General features: G+C 40.2%; 1 protein-coding gene across 1 annotated transcript in view; it reads right to left on the bottom strand.

Annotated features, from left to right (window-relative positions):
* Positions 1-21,859, bottom strand: part of SPIDR (scaffold protein involved in DNA repair) — a gene marked incomplete at its 5' end in the record, with an annotated part of 189,903 nt that overhangs the window by 17,509 nt on the left and 150,535 nt on the right. Inside the window, 5 exons of the mRNA XM_083360314.1 lie at positions 6,169-6,379; positions 15,734-15,793; positions 15,889-16,029; positions 18,650-18,737; positions 20,360-20,521. Coding sequence (XP_083216440.1) covers positions 6,169-6,379; positions 15,734-15,793; positions 15,889-16,029; positions 18,650-18,737; positions 20,360-20,521 — 662 coding nt within the window. The remainder of the gene's footprint in view (positions 1-6,168; positions 6,380-15,733; positions 15,794-15,888; positions 16,030-18,649; positions 18,738-20,359; positions 20,522-21,859) is intronic.

The following is a 21,859-nucleotide window of genomic DNA, read 5'->3' as shown; positions in this document are numbered from 1 at the left end:
TAAACATCCAGGCTAACCTCCTGGCAGACAGCAGTCCCTTACAGGGCACAAAGTGCGCCTGTTTAGAGAAGAGATCGATTACTGTCCAGATCACATTGTAGCCTCTACTCTCTGGCAATTCGACAATGAAATCCATTGCGATGTCCTGCCAGGGCCTGGTGGGGTCTGCTACAGATTGTAGTAATCCCAACGGCTTCCCCATACGGAGTTTTGCGGTGGCACAGGTGTGACACCCTCAGACATAGTCCTCATTCTCTGCTTTCATTTGTGGCCATCAAAACTGCCGTCGTGCCAGGTGTAAAGTTTTTAAGAACCCAAAGTGGCCCGTCTGTTTGGTGTCATGACACTGATGAAGTACCCCTTGCCTCATTGTTTGTGGGATGTAGATTTTATCCCCATGCCAGGCCAGACCATCCCGTCTCATCAGAATATTTGGATGGTCTTTCTGTAACTCATGTGTCAAATCCCCCATAACAATGCAGGATACTGCTGCCGCCACGTCTTGTTGGTAAGGAGCCATAATTGCTTGCACCACCTCCTCCCTCTTACTTTCGTATTGTGGCAGTCGTGAGAGGGCATTGGCCAGGAAGTTCTTTCCCCCCGACACATATTTCAGAGTAAAATGGAATCGTCGAAAGTATTGAGCATATTGATGTGTTTCGGGGACAGACGTCTTGGCGTTTGTAGCACCTCCAGGTTTTTATGATCTGTCCACACCTCAAACAGTTTTCTAGCCCCCTCCAGGAGATGTCGCCACATCTCGAGCGCCCAGCGTATGGCAAAACCCTGCCTATGCACGTTTGGTGTTTGTTAGCTTCCTTGATGTATAGGCACAGGGTTGCAGGGAGCCGTGACTGTTTCATTGGAGAAGGACGGCTCCTACCGCAACGTCAGTGGCATCCACCTGCACCACAAATGGTAGTTCAGGGTCTGGGTGAAGCAGAACAGGTTCTCTGGTAAACAAGGCCTTCAAAGCCTCAAAGGACCATTGGCACGCTGTAGACCATGCCAATGGCTACCCAGGACGAGGCTTCATTGCTACTTGTCGCGTGCGCAGGAGGTCTGTAAGGGGCAAGGCTATTGTGGCAAAGGATGGGATAAACTGCTGGTAAAAGTTGGCAAACCCCAAAAAACTTTGTAGTTGGTGGCGAGTCCTTGGCGCCTGCCATTCCAGGACGACCTTGACCTTGTTGGGGTCCATCTCCACCCCTGCCTGGGATATCCTGTACCCCAAGTGGTCCAACCGAGTTCTATGGAACTCACATTAAGGTAGTTTCACATAACGGGCCTGCAACAACTTTCTCATCACTTGTCTCATCAAGGTGATGTGTTCCTCCATGTTGGTGGTGTAGATGAGGATATCATCCAAGTACACTAGTACTCCACAGTACAGGTGTTCATGCAGAACCTCGTTAATTAATTGCATGAATAACGCAGAGCCCTTTGCAACCCAAACAGCATAAACCGGAACGGGTAGCTGCCGAGTGGGCAATTGAATGCCGTCTTCCATTCGTCACCCTGCTTAATACAGACCCTATAGTATGCCTCCTGTAGGTCCAGTTTTGTAAATATCCTGCCCTTAGCCAGGTGGGCCAGGAAATCCTTCATCAGGGGAAGGGGGTACAGTTGTTCTAAACATACCCCGTTTATGCCTCAGAAATTCACACAGACGTAGGGAGCCATCCTTTTTTTTTTCTTTAAACAGGACCGGTGCTGCTATATGGGAATGGGCCGGTTGGCTGAAGCCTCTGGCCAGGTTCCAGTCGATGTAGCATCGCAACTCCTCCATTTCCTGTGGTGTCATGGCATACATATGGGGCTTGGGTAATCTAGCTCCAGGTTCTAATTCAGTGGCACAGTCCATCGGTTGGTGGGGTGGCAGGATGTCGCATTCTTGTTTGTCGAACATCTCAGTGAGATCAGAGTACACTTCTGGGACTTGGGCCTCCTGTCCTGTACTGGCCTTGCATGCCCCTACTCCCTCGCTTTTCCCTTCGGGTTTTCCAGGGTCATCGGCTGATGGCCGGGGACCTACCCCAATGCGTATGTTATGACAACCTCCCTCCCACCAAGTCGTTGGACCCCATTTATCAAGCCAGGTAAGCCCCAGAATCACTGCCTCAGTCATAGAGAGTATCACTATGAACCAAAGGACCTCCCAGTGAGCCCCCAAATAATGAACAGGCTCCGTTATGCGGGTAACAGGCACTCCCCCCAAAAGGGACCCATCTACCTGTTCAAACCTGAGTGGGGTGGCTAATTGTTCCATTCCAATCCCCACCTCAGTCACTACTGCTTTACTGATAAGGCAGCGGGTACAGCCGGAGTCAATCAAGGCCCTGTATGTTCCCCTATATCCCATCTGTGGGCTTACCAACACGATGGGGATGGCAAAGGGACATACTGGCGCACTCACCATAGGGTCTTCAAGTTAGTCATCTGTGCTGTCATAAATAACCAGCTGGTGCCCAGCAGCTGTCGGTGTCTCTCCTTCCTGCTGGTGTGCTGCCTGTGTCCGTTCCACAGGTTTCTTCAGTGTGACGCTGCGTATCCCAGGAGTTGGTGGGACAGCATGTGGTACTGGAACTAGACACTCTGCTACTCTATGTCCTGGCTGGTTGCAGCAGAAACACCTGATTGGTGGACGAGGTGCTGGACTGGAAGCTCCTGGTGTTGCAGATTGGGACTTCTGTCCTTCCTCCTTGGGTTTCTCAGTCTATTTCCGGTGCCCGGGTGGGTTCTCCATTCTACCCCGGAATTCCTGTAAACCTATGTCCAGCTCAACTGTCACCTGGAACCAGTCTTGTAACCGGTTCGGGATGCCTCAGACAATACATGCCCGGCAAAGAGCCCCATCCACACCCGCCTGGAAATGGTGGACCAGAAGGTGTTCTAGCCACAATCTTAGTCTACCAGTCACCCGCCGGAACTCATGGACATATTCTATGACAGGCCGACCATGCTGTCTCAGGGCCACCACTTCCGCCTTGGCTCGCTGGACCTGGGAGACGTCCTCGAACCTTGACCGTAATACCTCCCGAAAGAGACCAGCGTTGTCCAGCTCCCTGGCTTGGTCGCTATAAAGATCCGCTGCCCAGGCTGCTACCTTACCCTGCAGATTAGCCATTACTGCCACCACCATTGCCCACTGAGATGGGTAGGCCGGGGCATATCTGTCCAGATGGCTAATGGCATTACTGAAACATTGCCAGGTAATCAGGATGTCCGTCGAATGACATCAGCAGTGGTGGCAGACCCCACACCAACCCTGAACCCCACGGTCCCATATGTGGCCCTGTCCCTTGTAGAGTGTTGTTGTAATGTTGGGAGCTCGCTGCCTGCCAGTCCAAAGCACCAGATAGTCTTGCTGTCTGCCTGGTAGGCACTCCGTCTGTCGATGGCCTGGCGTCCTGACTAGACCATGATATTACCACCGGGACGCGCACAGCAGGACCCCTCGCCTGTGACATGCCAAGGCTGGATAGAACCCAGAACTGTGGGTAGCCAGTCAGAAACGGGGCAGCCCTGAGCGAACAGGCTGCATCTCATTGCAAGACCACGTCGTGGTATGTGTCCAGCCTCTGGGCCTGACCAAGACAGGGGCTCCCGGTACCCTACCTCACCAAACCTGTCCCGAAGAATATCCATGGTTTGTCTGTCCGGTGCCATGGAGTAACTCCACTCCTCCTCCTCATCCTCGGTAAGATGCCTTTCCCTCCACTCCATTACAGGTCCTGCGGCCCTTGGCATTTGCCCTCGACCAGGATCCGGGTGGCCAAGAGCAGGGCTAAACCACCATTCCCTCCCAGGAGCAGGGTCCCCTGTCTCCTGAGACTCACCTACCATGGCTACCGGCCGTGGGGCTCGCACCTTAGGCTTAACAGTCGGCTGAGCATCCCTTGGCTCTGCCACTGGTATTTGTGCTGCAGCTCCAGCTGGCTCTCCTTCCTCAGCCACCGGGGCAGCCCCTTGTGTTCCCTCAGCCATACCTGAGGATAGGGTAAGGTGAACAAGAAGAAAGGGAACGCTGACTTATTGTCAAAACACGTCCTTCGTAGGATACAAGCAGGAGTCTCCAAACAGGAATGTGTGACAAACAAGAGGCTTTATTCAGTTCAAAAGCACAAAAGCAAAGTCAGCGTTGGGAGGTAATTGCTCCCAATGCTTACACAACTGGTTGAAACAGGGCCCAGCCCCCAGGTCACAAACTAGCATCCGCCCACAACCCATTATAATCCCTCTTTCCCCTTGCAGTCCCCTTTGCTGCTCTATTCTACTCACCACCCTCCACGCGTCCACCAGTCTCTCCCCCCACATCCAACAGTCCGCTGGAATTCAGGTAAGCAGTCCATGCAAACCCAACCCAGAAGCCCAGATGATCGATCCCGCCGTATTCAGCTTCGCTGCTACATCCACCCCCCCCCCCAGGCCTCTGCTGAGGAAATCCAGGTCCTGAAGCTTGCCACGGCAACCCTCCTGAGCATCGTGCTGCCAGCTGGAAAGCGGTGGGGCTGGCACAGAGTCCGAGGCGACCAGTTGCATCAGCGGTGGCATGCAAGCACTGCCAACAGCTCAGCGGCACCCGCTGTCATTTCCTGGGCCAGCTGGCAGGCGGTAGACCCAGCAGGGAGTTTGTGGTGGCCAGCAGCGGCAGCAGCAAAACACACCGATGTCTCCAAAGACAGCTGATGGCCGGTGGGGCCTGCGGGGAGCTCAGTGGCGTTGGTGGTGCTGGGCAGGGAGGTGGCAACGCGGTTAGCGGCCCAGCAACGCCCTCCAACATATCCAGAATCCCGGTCAATCCGGAGGCAGGGAAAGGAGCCGACGCAAGGCTCTTCCTCCCCCCTCGCTGAATGTCGGGCCCATGGGGCTCGAGAAATAATATATAAGGACTTGGTGAAACTGTTAGGCAATTCATCTAGTCCTAGAGATTTAAATTCATTAAGAGTAAAATAATATTTTCTAATCATGCTTTCATCAACCCCAAATTACAATTCTGCCCTTAATTCTGCTTTGTATAATTTACTGCTACGGGATGTACTTTTTATTAAAAAAAAAATCCAAATAGAGTTCATAGGCTTTGCTCTTTTTTTCCTATTTGTTAGAATTTTGTTGTAGTAAATGAAGAATGTATAAAGTAATTCATTTTTTGTTTTTGTTTTGAAGCTATCTAAACAAGCCTTTTTTACTGTTCATAGCATCCTATATTACCCTCAGAGCATTTTAACTTTTAGTATTTGAGATTCTATCTCACTAGCATATTTTGTTTCCCTTAAAATAAAAAAAAAATGCCAGCTCACTTTCTCATATTTTAATTTCATCCACAAAGCATTTTGAATTTGTTGGTATCTGGTCAAATATACCTTATTTTCTTGCACTATATCCTTTGAGGGAGAAAGTTAGAATATATCAAACTGAGAAAGTTGTCAGTTAAGATGAGGCAGGAATTTCCTGCAAGTACTATGCTTGGCAGAGTTTGTCTCCCAACAGATATCAGGGTAATTAAGTTTCCTATCACTATTGCTCCATGCTCTTTGAAAGTCCTATGATTTCCTTTTGAAATACATTATCCACATCATCTTGGTGGGGAGGCGACAATGAACACCAAATTGATATGGATTTTATTTATTTATCCTGTTTTAACAACTCAATTTTTATGCTTATTGGATACCCAGACAATGTTTAAGAATGATTGGTTATTGGAAATGTAAAAGGGATAAGGGGATATATTATATTCTCATATTACATATGATATCCAATTCAGATTGCCTCGTTATTTGGGTTTAATTGGCCTCAGTTTGCTAGATGTGTCTCAAAAATCAATGAATTATTCTTAGAAGTTGGAAAAATGATGTAAGACCAATTTACACACACACATACACACACACACACACACACACACACAGCCTATTTTATAATCTAAAGCAACTCTGGATGGCATATAAATTTATAATCTTGGATTTCAGATTTCTATTTGGTTTCAGTTTATATGGAGACTCTTTTCTATATAATGGAAAGACTGATAAATATTATTTTAGGTCCTGAAGATTTAATGATATGTTTAAAAGCTAGTCTGTATTTTATATGCATTATGTTTGTATTCATTCATTTAATTTTGATTAAGTTGTGTTTATTTTTATTTTGTTATTAAATTGTGCTAATCCTTACCATTTCCACACATAGCGTCCTTGAAGAAAACAATACAAGGGGAAGAGCTCTTGAATGCTTCCATTACTTCCACATCAACCACACATGATGAAACAACTGAGACAGGTAGTGTTTTGGGAGTTCCAGAACTGATCTCAGACTCTCTTTGCAATGAGAAATCAGTGACAAATAGCCAAAATTGTCTTTGGTCTGGAGAAGCGCTGCCCATTTCCTACGATTGAAAGGAAAAGACCACGAAGCAGATGAAAACTTCAATTTAGCTAGCAGCATCTTAATCAGAGTACAATCAATGGATCATACAACACATGTAGCTTGCTCTACCCTCCAAAATGAAATTCAGAGAAAAAAATTGCCAATTTTTCTCTTTAGAGCAATTTTAAGATAATGGCTGCAAATGGTTTCTCTTCTTCCCACATCTCACCCTTAACCATCACCACCAAGCTCAAAATATTGGCTAAAAAATCATATCATTTTAGGTGATATACAGAATCACTAGATCTTTTGCAAATCTTCAGAAGATCAGGAGGTGATTATGGTTGTACTACAACTATAAGCAGAAACATATCCAGGTCCTGTACATGTGCGGGGATAAAATCAATGATTACCATTGCTGCCTACTGATTGCAATAAATAAATATGAATAAATTAAATAAATAAATAAATATAAATTTGAAACTTAGAAAGTAAAATGGTGGGTGCTGTACCATATTCAAAGTTGCTATACAGGTAATCTTCATTTAATAATTACAACTGGGACCAGCAACTCATCACTTAGGCATGTGGTCATTAAGTGAGAGATCAAGTGACTATGAGGAACTTGCAACCTCACTTCTACCATAATCATTAAGAGAATCTCTCACAGTCATTTAGCAAGACATCACATGATTATAGGTATTTAAAAAGAGATTGGAGAATCATTTGTCTGAAATGTTACAGGGTTTTCTATAGAGGGTTAGACTAGATAGAAGACCACCAAGGTCCCTTCCAATTCTGTTTTTCTATTAACTTGCAATTTTACTGCCAGGCCATCAATTGACTCTGCTTGTTGAATGCTAGCTGTGTGTAAATAACAATCACATGACCATGAAACATTATGATCATTGTAAATACCTGCTGGTTGTAGAACACCTGAATTTTGAGTTTTATACCTTGTTTTTCCTCCAAGAATGCAGTGCAGCATAGATGGTACTCTTTTTTCCAATTCTATTTGAATAACAATTCTGTAAAGTAAGTTGGGCTCAATGATAGTGACTGGTAAAGTCATCCAGTCAAATTCCATGGCTGAAGATAGACTTGAACATCAATCTCACAGTCTTATTCCAATTCCCTTATAAAAATCTGAGCCTACCCAATTTACCTCATCTTTCCATTCATAGAAGTTTATGGCCACGAAAAAATATTAAGCCCTTCCTCCAACTATGACTAGCTCAACCTTAATTAAGGTTTAAATATAAATGTTTCCTTATATGTATTTGTTTTCAAATAAGTCACTTTGAAGGTTTCATAATTATTGAGCAATTCAAACATACTATATGATGTGATGCCTTTGACTAATATTATTTTGAAATTTTAAACAGTTATCATTTTTTTCTTTGAATAAAGAAAATACCAGAAGCATTATTCTTACACTGTGTAATGTGCTTCGTTTTCTTGGTAGAAACTCTATAGGTATAAACTTGGAAGTTTTCTTCCTGGATAAATTTTGACATTTTTCAAGGATGCATACAAACTAAATGATTCATAAAAGGTAACAGGAGAAACAAAAACATCTATTCCAGCAACATAAATATCCTATTTGGGACAGGAAAATAAATATTCAGCAAAAGATAAAGGTCATCAAAACAAATGATCTCATAATGAAATTACTTACCTTTTGTAGCTCTTCTATACAAAAGGGTTTCAGCTTTGTATTAAGAAATTTACTCTTAAATAGTGAAACTAATATAAACACTGCAAAGTAATAATTCTTAAGATACTGCAGAATTACCTCAGATTAACATTTTGTTCAAGATATGCCGATGATACCACTCTAATGGCAGAAAGTGAAGAGGAACTAAAGAGCCTCTTGTTGCGAGTGAAGAAGGAGAGTGCAAAAGTTGGGTTGAAACTAAACATTAAGAAAACCAAGATCATGGCATCCAGCCCTCTCAATTCCTGGCAAATAGATGGGGAAGAAATGGAGGTAGTGACAGATTTTATTTTCCTCGGCTCCAAGATCACCGCAGACGGGGACTGCAGCCAAGAAATTAAAACACGCTTCCTCCTGGGGAGGAAAGCCATGGCAAATCTAGACAGTACATTAAAAAGCAGAGACATCACCCTGCCAACAAAAGTGCGTATAGTCAAGGCTATGGTCTTCCCAGTTGCAATGTATGGCTGTGAAAGTTGGACCATAAGAAAGGCTGAGTGCCAAATAATTGAAGCCATTGAACTATGGTGCTGGAGGAGACTCCTGCGAGTCCCTTGGCCTGCAAGGCGATCAAACCGGTCAGTCCTAGAGGAGATCAACCCTGACTCCGATTTAGAAGGCCAGATCCTGAAGTTGAAACTCAAATACTTTGGCCACCTAATGAGAAGGAAGGACTCACTGGAGAAGGCCTAATGCTGGGAAAGGTTGAGGGCAAGAGAAGAAGGGGACAACAGAGAATGAGGTGGCTGGATGGAGTCACTGAAGCAGTAGGCGTGAACCTAAATGGACTCCAGTGGATGGAAGAGGACAGGAAGGCCTGGAGGAACGTTGTCCATGGTGTTGCGATGGGTCGGACACAACTTTGCAACTAACAACAACAAAATTTTGTTCAACTTTTATCACCTGTCATTTTTGTCATTTTTCAAGCTTTTGATATAAAATGCTTAGGCACACTTTTCTGAAATTATGCCCTCTCAGGTGTCAAAGAAACATGTATGTATAGATCGTACTATCAAAGAAACTTGGTGTACCAACAGGTGTAATAAAATATCTACAAATTAGAGTGTTTAAACTGAAATGGTGATGCTGTAGTTGAATTTAAAACACGTCAGCAGGATCAGGATCAGGATCTCCCTTTTCTTCTCAGTACTGCCATAATTCACCCATTTCCAGAGAACCAAATGGCCCTTTCCAAGAGCTGAAATTCAGAGTTCTATTGGCATGCAAACAACTCTACAGATACTTCCATTTGTCATTAACATCATCATCTGTAGACATAACAATTCAATTAGTCTTTAAAGCGTCACAGTAACACTTTTTCTATTAACAGATTTCTATAGCTACCATATTTCTTCAGAATCAAGAATATTAGAGCTTTAACCTGATATTTGCATTTTATTTTTCAAATAATTGTATATTAATTTTATTTATGATCTCAAAAAAAGACTGCAGAATATGAGAGACTTAAAGGGGATTAATAAACGGCAATGTATAATTTCTTCAATCTTTTTTTTGGTGCTGTTCTCATTTCAATTGTTAATTGAAAATTGAATTTTAATTATACTTCTTAAAAACATAAAACAGAAACACTGGAACACTGAAATACTAACCTTTAGATTCTGACCAACAAAACTGTCAGCCAAAAAGCAAATAACAATAAGTCATTTTAAAACCATCATCTTCCTGTATGTGTGTCAATTTGTTCTGAACAAAAAGGACAGAACAGACAAACAGCAGCAGGATTGAGTTATGTGACAGTACAGTTCCCCGAGCCCAGATGGAATATATTTCCTCATTTTCCTTTTGTACCATAATACTTATTCTGAATAATAATAATAATAAGACAATATTTCCATTTCCCAATTCACAGAAAAAACTGAAGAATTTTAGTTCCACTAGCATTCTGGAGGGATTCTGATTTAAAAAGAAGACAAAAGTAGATCTGAATCTTAAAACACAAAATGTAGTTTAAAAAAAGATTATTTTTGCTGGAATAAATTAGTCCACAAAAGAATTTTAAACTGAACCAAGGTCTTTCCCTCATATTTCATGATACAGTAGACTTGTATGAAGGACATATCCTTGCTAGCGGACATTGAACTAGTAAACAAGTTCCAACCCTGACATTTTATTTCTGGAACAGTTAACTTAGGTGAGCTGGTTTATATTTTCACACTTCCCAGACCTCATTACCAATAATGGTGTATCTTTTCCCATTTTGAAGGTGCTGATGAAGTAGAATTATAGTAAGTGACTACTGTAAAATACTACCTACAGTTAAATATCTGAACTAACATTGCCATTCAACTGCAGAATTCTGAATGAATTGTTTGATTTTTCATATTAATTAAAATAAAATTAATACACATGTGAAACAAAATCACCTGGGATGTTTCTAGAACAACAGCTATGCTTTTAATTTGTGGAAACTGAGAACATAGGATCATAGAAACTAAAGAAAGACTATAAATTTGAAAAGCTGTACTACAAATCAACTGTGTTATTATATAATTCTACCCTTCCCCTAAGCCTGCGCCAACTTTGTGTATGTCCTTCTGAGATGGTGGGAAAAAATCCTAATAGGGAGCTGTACTGCCTACAGCTAGTGGTGCCCACCAGCTATTTGGTAGATTGTACTGTGACAAAATAAGGCTAACAACTGGCCAAGACTGATATGTAGCCAAGTTTGGAGACAATTAGCTTACATTTAATTTTAAAAGATTTATCAATTGCCTTATTGAATTAAAATCAATTATTTTCTTAATCTCCTATTCTTGACATATTTTACCTCTTTTATTGACTATTTAATGTCTATAAAAATGGGGTTAACCCTATCTATTATCTATCTATCTATCTATCTATCTATCTATCTATCTATCTATCTATCTATCTATCTATCTATCTATCCATCCATCCATCTCATTCTGAACTGGCCATCTGGTCTGCACTGGATAGCTTAAAATGAATAAAATTATCAGACAGAAACATACATTTTTTATTTGTGCCCGATCAATTCTGAGAAAGAATACAAGCACATCTTTATAGCTGGATTTCTATGAAGATCTGATTTAAGTATTGGGATTATAGTTATAAAAGATTTGGCACTAAGAGAGTATAAGTGCAAAATTCTGTGGTAGAGCTCTGGAGTGTTTATTTTCTCCCAACATGTATCATTTTTTCCTCTGTTCCACTGAAACAGAAAAATCTGAATATTCATGTAATTCTGGAAGTGGATTATCCAAAATTGGAAGTAAATGTATCTTCTGGATGCTGCCCAATTACTTTTCTATAAACAGTTCAGGACAAACTTCTAGAAATGGACTACACCCCTTTGGGACTCCTAGACCAGTTCATTCTAGAAAAAAGCTTGATATTCTGGAAAAAAAATGGAATGACCCAGAAATGGATCTGGATATGAACATTGAAATGGCCACATTTATGACAATTCTTGCTCAGGGGTCTATAAACAAAACAGACTGAAAAGTTCCTAAATACTCGCTGTAAGGTAGATAAATAGACAATAAAATACCAGATAAACTTTGATATGAAATGATTCCCAATCAGGCAAATCCCGATGCTAGTTTTATAAGTACAGTATACTGAACTGAATTCAGTATTCAATTATGTTATGCACATTAATAAGGCAAATGAATTTAGATTTTTGGGAAATATTTCAAAGTACATAAACAGAAGTTGTGAATAATGCAAATATGGACTGTTAAGAAAGACTGCAAATGAAACTGCAACGGTATATTGGGATTAAAGACACCTATTTTATGATCACATTTAGAATACAATATATAATTTTGGTTAATATATCTAAAAAAAATAGATCTATTATAATATTTGGTGCACCAGAATTTCCAAATTCAAAGCCATTTAATATCTTCAGGAAAGGCCTAATGCTTTTTTGTCCTGGTTATGGGCTTCCCAAAAGAATCTGACCAGCTATTGTGAAAGGATCATACCATAAAGATGAACTATTGGTCTTTGTCAGAAATTCTTCAAGCCAATATAAACTTTATCATCACACAAACTTTTGTGAATGACAGTACAATTTAACAGATAATTGGAGTACAGTCCTTTTAGGTTTATATATACTGTACACCCAACTGTTGATGGGACAGGAAAGTAGGAGGAAGAGAGATGGTTACAGGAAATGAAAAACACTAGGGGTGACATATAAATGTCTTAAATATTGCCTTAAACTTAAAACAAATGTTTGTTTAAATTCCCTCTACCTTACAGTAAAGTAAATGTAGAAAAGTCACTATTGAACAGCCTCTTTTTTCTTTTCCTAGGTACAATATCCTATTGGCAAATTTGCCGTTTAGGGATGAAATAGCATCATGAACATGCTTAGCTGCAGGGACTGAGGATTTCTCAGATGTACAGCTAATTTCAACAGAGCTTGCTGGTGTCTTGTATTAAATGGTTCCAAACGTGAAGCAGATGTAACCAGGAGGCATAAAAATTATGCGACAACCCCAAATGTCTGGAGCAATGCTTGAGAAGGCAAATTTCTTTCTTTCTGTTGAAAGAGCTTACTCAACTGCCACTGATTCTATAAAAGCTAAGACAACTATTATTTAAATTACTAAGTAAAATATACTCCATTACTTAAAAATAACCTAATGTCTATCTTATCTTTTAATGCCAGGTAATAGTATTAGATTGTAGTAAGTAAAACAAATAACATTTTGCAAGATTTTTAACTCTTAGTGTCTCCTATGTGTAGTTTTATGGAAGATTTCATGTTTCATTTTAATGTGATATCCAGTTAAAATCTCTGGAATGTAATTCAACCAGATATGTCATATATGTTTTGTTGAAGTAATTTGTAGAACTGTGCTGACAAGCGAACTCCAGCAGCTGCCCACAAGTCTATATAAAATGTTTAGTGAAAGAAAATGTTAGAAACCTTAGGAAGATAGCTTGGAAAGGAGAAGGCAAAAATTAGAATTAACCATCTGGATTATAAAGGGCAGAGGGAGTGGCAAATGAAATCTACCCAGATATATTCAGTTTTTACTGCAGTTTCTAGATTTATGCACTTAGTCATTTCTCATTTAATTATGTAATATTTTCAATGTAGAAATATGCATTTGGTGTTCCTGGAGGAAACTGATTATCTGGACCCGTACCAATCGGGCTTCAGGCCTGGACACAGCACGGAGACGGCATTGGTCGCGCTGGTGAATGATCTCTGGAGGGCTAGGGACAGGGGTTGCTCCTCTGTCCTGGTCCTATTAGATCTCTCAGCGGCTTTCGATACCATCGACCATGGTATCCTGCTGCGGCGTCTCAGGGGGCTGGGAGTGGGAGGCACCGTTTTACGGTGGTTCTCCTCCTACCTCCAGGGCCGCTCGCAGTCGGTGTTGACAGGAGGGCAGAGATCCGCCCCGAGGTCTCTCATTTGTGGAGTCCCTCAGGGGTCGGTTCTCTCGCCCCTCCTGTTCAACATCTACATGAAGCCGCTGGGCGAGATCATTCGTGGTTTTGGGGTGGGGTATCACCAGTACGCTGATGATACCCAACTTTTTCTTTCCACCCCGAACCAACCCAGTGATGCCCTCTCCGTGATGTCCCGGTGCCTGGAGGCGGTTCAGGTCTGGATGGGGAGAAACAGGCTTCGTCTCAATCCCGCCAAGACTGAGTGGCTGTGCATATCGGCGTCTCGGGTTAACCAAGTTATTCCACCTCTAACGATGGGGGGTGAGGTGTTACCCCCCGTTGATAGGGCTCGCAACTTGGGCGTCCTCCTGGATTCACGGCTCAATTTTGAAGATCACATAGGAGCCGTGACCAGGGGGGCTTTTGCACAGGTTCGCCTGGTGCGCCAGTTGCGCCCCTATCTGGACCGGGACGCCCTACGCACAGTCACTCATGCGCTTGTGACCTCCCGTTTGGACTACTGCAACGCTCTCTACATGGGGCTGCCCTTGAAGACCACTCGGAGGCTTCAACTGGTGCAGAATGCGGCCGCGCGAGTTGTAATGGGGGTTTCCCGATACTCCCATGTAACACCTCTACTCCGCGAGCTGCATTGGCTTCCGGTTGCCCTCCGGGTGAAATTCAAGGTGCTGGTTATCACCTATAAAGCCCTACATGGCCTGGGTCCGGGTTATTTGAGGGAACACCTGCTGCCGGCATCAAACGCCCTTCGCCCAGTGCGCTCCCACAGGGAGGGTCTGCTCAGGGTTCCGCCGGTGAGAGATTGCCGGCGGGTGACACCCAGGGATAGGGCCTTCTCGGTGGGAGCGCCTGCCCTCTGGAACCAGCTGCCGGTAGAGCTGAGGACTGCTCCCGACCTCCGATCATTCCGCCGGGGCCTGAAGACCTGGCTCTTTGAGCTCTCGGGCCCAGGCTGAGGAGAAAATTTTAACTGGGGTTTTAATCTACAGGGTGAATTTAATGCTTTTTTAATTGGTTTTAACTTTTGTATGTTTCAATTTTAATTCCCTGTAAACCGCCCTGAGTCCTCAGGGAAAGGGCGGTATACAAATGCAAATATTAAATTAAATTAAATCTTTGCATCTTTCAGAGTAGTTTCTGGTGAATGCAATAGTTCCAGTTCAATCAAAATCTTCTTTCTGGTACTGTATACACAAAACCTTCTGTAAGTGGAGTTATTTACATTATCCACTGGGTGTTATCCACCGGCAGTCTTTTACCGGCAGCACCCTGAGAAGACCCTCCCTGTGTGAGCGCACTGGACGAAGGGAACTTGATGCTGGCAGAAGGTGTTCCCTCAAATATCCCAGAACCAAGCCATTTAGGGCTTTATAGGTCATCACCAGCACCTTGAATCTCACCCGGAGGGCAACCAGAAGCCAATGCAGCTCGCGGAGTAGAGGTGTTACATGGGAGTATTGGGAAGCCCCCATCACAACTCGCACGGCCGCATTCTGCACCAGTTGAAGCCTCCGAGTGGTCCTCAAGGGCAGCCCCATGTAGAGAGTGTTGCAGTCTAGACGGGAGGTCAGTGGTAGCAGTGCTAGTTTGGGTAATGAAACATCTGCAAAAAAACAATCAAGCTCAGAGAGCACCAAGAACCCCTCATTTAAGGAATTGTACTGGACATCTTTCTGAACTGTTGAGCATATTTGGAATTATGAGAATATGTCAACCATCTTCTCACAAACTAATTGTGATAAGGAGAATGAACTGTTGCTGAATAGGATCAATGAACATGTTTTTTATGATAACAATAGCTAATAGCTTTTGTTTATACACTTTGCAAAGAAAAAGCTTTATATGCCAATGAATAGAAGACACATATAATTCATTTACAACTTCAAAAAAAGAACAATTTCAATGTAGAAAATGGCTCCTATATTTTCGGAGAAGAAATTGTCCTATAACCAAACCCAAAGAATCCTCTAGCACATAAAAAGATTCTCATTTAGACTGACAACATATTCTGTGGTTTTGTGTTCAAAGGGATAAGAAGAATCAGGTTCAGGTATCAGTTTGACCAAAATGAGTGATTTTGATCTAGTCACTTCCTTTTAGCTCAGCCTATCTCACACGATTTTGTGCAAATAAAATAAAGGGAGACTACTATATGTACACACAGAGCTCTTAAACCCAGAACGTAAATGCAATAATAATTAAAAAATAACTTGTTGATATGTATACACATAAAAATAATACCTGTAGTCTTCGATATACAACATATGCCCAAAAACTGCAACGCTGAGGTAAATCACCCATCTGAAAAACAATTAAAATTTGGGGCTAATATTGAATTCCAAATTATTACTGATTGATTACTTTACTGATTGTAAACTTTCTGAGGAAAAAAATACCTGATAAATTTCCTTGAGACTATGAACAGTTGGGGGGAAATATAAATTTGATATTTGTTCTTTTTCATCTGCATCATTGTAATCAGCAGAAGCAGCAAGAATGTAACAGAAACTTGGAGGAAGCTGGTTAGCAGTAACTTGCTGAAAATAATAAAAAATAGATACGGTCATTTAATAAATGGATGCTCCATATTAAATTTATTTATTTGATGCAGACTACGAAGCCCTTCTAAATAAGTGAAAAGAGACAGCAGACAACAACTTCTCCAAATGTCAGAGGGTTGATACTCTTTGCAAAATCAGGAATAATATTTCATCTAGACTTTCTTCTGAGTATACACCCACTAATTTATATCACAAAAGAATATATCTGAACACAAAGCAACAAATCACTGAAACTGCTTTTGTTATGTTAATATTGGCAAAATGGGGTTCTAATATTGTCATTTCTTCACATACTTTCTGTCATTTAGAATATTAGCATGAGAGTGAAACTGACAATAAATATTTAAAGCCATGTTACTGAGAAGCAAAAATGCTGCCCAACTGAATCTCCAGCAATAAGAGGGTAATTGGGAACATGAATAGTAGAACATAAAATGACATGATGTTCTCTTTATTGGTGGCTGTTATGAGATCAAATCTATTTTATTTATTTGAAGATTATATAAAGCAATATAATGCTAATTATAAATTTAAATGTCAATAAATATTGAGAGTTATTTCTTGATAATTATTCCAATTACAAAGGAATGGCAATACTGAAATACAAAATATCTTTGTATTTCCATTTGTGCACGTGGAGTTTCTGAAATATCACAACTTATTAAATCTGTGATTCATGTCCCAAAACACCATATACTTGTTTAACATCCTGACTAAAGGATCTCAGGTGCTTTCACCCTATTTTGCCCATATATATCCAAACTTGGAATTCACAAACCCCACCTTCAACCATCATTGTTTTATCCAAATTATCTAAGAGATAAGTGCAAGCCAGTCATTGAATATACCTCCACAGAATTTCCAATGTGAATTAACAAGAAACTCAGCAAAGCATAACAACAAATCTATTTTAAAGCATATCCTTTCACTGGAAGACATGACACACAAACACCCCTTGGATCAATGTTTGCGCTTTTTATGTTTCACAAAGCATAATTCCTTACAGACCTCAGTAGTGGGTGTTGTAGATGGGTGGAAGAATTGGAAAGAGCTTTCAAAGAAAGATTGATTTTTGAAGCACTTAGTAAAATCACAGAAGAGCCAGAAAAGGGTTTTACTCTATATGAATCCAAATCCAAATCCACTTTGCTGGTGAACTCCCCACAGCAGTAACTCAGTGAGAATTTTATGCTGGTGAAGAAAAAATTCTGGGTTTCTCCCAACTGTTCAGAACAGAGTTAGCATACTAAAATAAGAAGGGAAGCATAGCAATGATAGAGTGACAGTCTTGGAAGGACTACAGCCACAGGGACAGGATGGAACCACTTAAAATCGTATGTCTTCCATTGCAAAGAGATGAAGAGGACAACCCTCATTAACGCTGGTACCTTAACCACTGCACCATACTATTCCTCCATTTGAGAATATCATTTAACATCATAAAGGAATTAAAATACAAAGCAAAGCAGGCCCTGATCCATCGTTCAAGTCCTGCATGACTCCTGCTTTAAAGTTTACACAAAGAGCATAAGCATCAACATACTTTAATCTGGGGTTTAATATTCTGTACTGTCCCTCCCAGATTGAGGTTATAATTAAGTAGGAACCTTAAATAATATTTTATTCTTCTGAGATAAGAGGTATCAGAGTAAACAGATTTTTCCATTCATTAGATAAAGAGGAGGGGGGGAGAGAGAGCTTGAATTTATTCTTTATGAGCCACAGCCTCCTTGCATATTGAATATGCAAAATCTATGCAACATTAGTCTTATCTATTTCTACAAGAATTAAGTAACAAAATACGGATATTTGATCTCAGTGTTAACTAGAAGAATATTCTAGTTTGCCTTATCATTTTGAATATGTTTTTCTTTCTGAAAACAGCCCGCATATTGTACTTAGCAGGAAATACATCTTCCATGTTAGAATGTACCTTAGCTATCTATCTCACCCCAAAGTGCAATAGTTATAAATCAGTACAACAAAAGCTCAGAATCTCATTAAATTACTGCCAAGTCTTAAACAACAAACTATGGTATCTTAATTATTGCAAACAGCTTTGTATACATTATTTCCTTCATATTTTCTCATTTTCACAGCTAACAGCACTGTTTTAGCATGCATAAAGTATTCTATTATAGGTTTATCTCCTTCATACATGTTTCTAGCTCTGAGTTTACATAAGATTATGATAAAATATGATGGTTGATTGAAGAAAATAGGGTATTTGTAGTTGAAGACAGTGCTCTTTGAAGATTTTAAAATGAACTAAGGGTAAATCAAATTAATTTGTAATTTCATGTATGTAAATATACTAAACATTTCATTTTAAATTTCCCTCAGGAATCTCAATTTTTAGGACCCCTTGCTTCTAAATTTAAATACTTTTCCATAGAATGAAAATTATAATATTTTCTGTTGTACATCACCAAATAACTTGGATCAGTAATTGTTGGTGATGTTATGTTAAGGGAGGAAAATACAATACAATATTTAAAATCTTGAATTCAATTAAAATGGAATTGAGAAGATAAGTTATTTAGGAAATCTTACTTAGATGATTATTTTGGAAAAAGCAAGTCCAAAAGTATCTTACTGTTTCATTTCCTTGTCTCTTGCCCGGAACTTGAAGAGGTGATAATGGTGGCCATAGACTGTCAATTAGACTAAAAAGCCCTAGAGTTCTTCCAAAACAAGTCAGCAAAGCACAAATATGATGAAATCAGTGTGAGTATGTACAATAAAAGTGTAATCATTAGAAACATACTATCATCAAAATATTTTTTTCTTGTATTTGCTGACACTGCATCAGTATTTTAATTATTTTGATTTACAATGGAATCTTGTACTACTAAAAGAAATTTCACAATATATAAATATGGAAGCCATTCTTGATAAAATGGTATGTGTCTGTGCGAATCCAATATATTGTAGAATTAAAATACAATGCAGCAATGACTAAAGCCTGTAATTTAATTATGAAAAACAGAAAAGATGTAAATAAGTTATGTTGTAAAGGAAACAGTGGAAGGTAGAAAGCCAATCTATTTTTTTTTTACAGAAACTCCAATATAACAAGTTAATGATATGTTTAATATTTTGGGAATGATGTCAAAGTAAAGATTAGTTTTGATATATGGCTGTTATTTTCTACAGTGCACATTGATATATGGCTTTTATTTTCTACAGTGCACATTGAAACCAAATATGCTAATTTCAGTGCAATTATAACATCTACTGGCAATTCTAGTCAGTAGAAATATTTTTATTTAAATTATTGGTTGTGTTTCTAGTTCTTTTCCTAAACAAAATGACATATGCAGCACAAATCAACACAGAATATTTTACACAATGAAATTCAGCACATTGCCCTCTTTTTTTTCTTTTATCATTAATCACCTACTGTTAAACAGCTGTAAAGTATTCAGGTTAACTTTGGGAAGAAACGTAATCATGCATGAGTCAGCACAATAACACAAAAGGAAGTCAGTAAACAAAGATACTGCCTTACATAGAATTAATCCAGTTGCTTTAGTAATGACTGTAAGGAGTTCTAATCATCCATTCACAAAAACAGCAAAACAAAAATGAAGCGTCTAACAAAAATAAGGGCCAAGGAATATGTTCCATGATAATAAAACTTTTCAACTTAAGAGCAAAGCTTTTCTAACAATTGTGTACAGGGTTATTCAAATTCATATATATAAGCCCTGCTCCAAAAATAAGCGCTAATTTTGGGGCGAGGTACAAGTCTAAAAATAAAAGCTCGGGAGGGGGTAAGGGGGATGAAGCTGCCCCATGTGCCCAGCACCCGCTTACCTTACTGGTAGGACCGCCTCAGCCAGGCCTTCCACACTCGGACACTTGTGAAGCCACGCGTTTTTTCAGGCTGTTTCTGCTGCTTGCAGCAGGAAGCTGCATGACTCTTTGGGCCATTTCTCCTGCTTATGGCAGGATGCCCCATGGCTCTTCGGGCTGTTTCTGCTGGCTTCTTGCGACGAGCAGCAGAAACAGCACAAAGCACCATGTGGCATCCTGCCAGAAGGAGCAGAAACGGCGCAATGCGCCACATGACATCCAGCTGCAAGTGGTGGCGAGAGGCCGCAGAAGAAGTCAAGCAGTGGCGCGACAGGTGGGAGGCCTGGCTGTGGTGGTCCTAAGGTAAGACATTCTCTGAAATATACATACATACATACATACATACATACAACATACATATATATATGTAAGACACATATTCAATTGTTGGGTTTTCTGGTTCCTCTTCACCTTAAGATGCAAAGAAATACTGTGACTTTTTTTTTACCTTCCCCTGGTGACTCTTCGCAAAATTTTCAGTCGAGAAATACAACAGCATTTTCCTTCCCATTTTTTTCTATATTTTTCTGTCAGTTGTGAAGACGAACATAGAACTGGAAGCTGTATTTCACTAAATATTCCATAGATGTCCTGAACCAGCAGACACAACCTACAAAGAATGAGTAAATGTCATCTCATTGGCAACACACTATTTCTATACATCAATCATCTCACATTTTTTTAAAAACACTGTAGCAGAGAAATTTTACTTTTACTTTAAAACTTCCTAAATTCTAATGTAATTGGAATACTTAGCAACTGGTAATCAACAGCTTTATTAAATATATCAGTTTTTAAAAAGACAACCAAGTACACTTAAGATATTTTCAGCAATCATTTACTTGAATCTCAGGTATTATGGCCAATCACAAAAGATTTGGGACAACACAATGCGACCTGTCTAATTGCCTTTCTCCGGGTGTCAAGTTTAAGAGAAGCAGCAAAACAGAGTAGTAGAGAAATTCCTACCCTGAAAATTCAGTTAAATTGGACATAATATGCTAGACAGATCAGTCTTCTAATTCAATAGCATCTTCTGATATTTTGTAGGTTTATATTCTACTACCAATTTCTTTTTAACCACCAAAGAAATAATATAAAATACTTAACTAAGGCTACCTGCAATGTTACCAATAAGCAGGTAACACACAAGTGTTACTTAAATTACATGTAAGTCAGGTGAAGATTAGGAACAATAAAAAATATGTCAGGAAATATCAGTAAATAGCTCATCTGACCATGTTCAGTTTGTTGTAGGTGAGACTGCATTTCTCAAAACAAGAATGATTAAATTTGATTGCCACAATAAATGCCCTTTCTCTTAGGTGCCATTCATCACCAATGGTTTCCACCAATGGATGGAGCTAATGAAGGCGAGAAGCAACCTAGATCTAAGGAGAAATTTCCTGACAGTTAGAAGAATTAATCAGTGGAATGACTTGCCTCCAGAAGTTGTGGATGCTCCAACATTGTAAGTTTTTAAGAAGAGATTGGATAACCATTTGTCTGAAATGGATAGGGTTACCTGCCTGAACAGGGGATTGGACTAGAAAACCTTCAAGGTCCCTTCCAAATCTGTTATTCTGTTCTGTTATCAACACATCTTAAAGCAGAGTCCAGATTACTGCAGACTGAGATGATCTGGCGTCATGTTAGAAATGCATCTTACTGGGAAATATATTTTGAAAAATCATTAGGTGCAAAGTGCAACAACCAATTGAAACTAAATGTGCTGGCCAAATTTTTATGGTTTAAAATCTTTCAACTAACTATTTTATTTACAATAAAAATTTAACAGGATGTTATTTTTTAACCTTTTAAAGGTTTAATATATTGGCATCCAGGCATGTAAATGGACCAAAAAAGTCAAATGGGGAAACTGGATTTGCTTAATGACTGCAATTTGCTTATTGACTACAATGATTTGCTTTATGACTACAGTAAAAAT

Source organism: Vipera ursinii (genome assembly GCF_947247035.1).
Source record: "Vipera ursinii genome assembly, chromosome: 3".
In the NCBI taxonomy this organism is placed as follows: Eukaryota; Metazoa; Chordata; class Lepidosauria; order Squamata; family Viperidae; genus Vipera; species Vipera ursinii.
The sequence above is the reverse complement of the archived record's forward strand: the minus strand, read 5'-3'. Positions and strand labels throughout refer to the sequence as shown.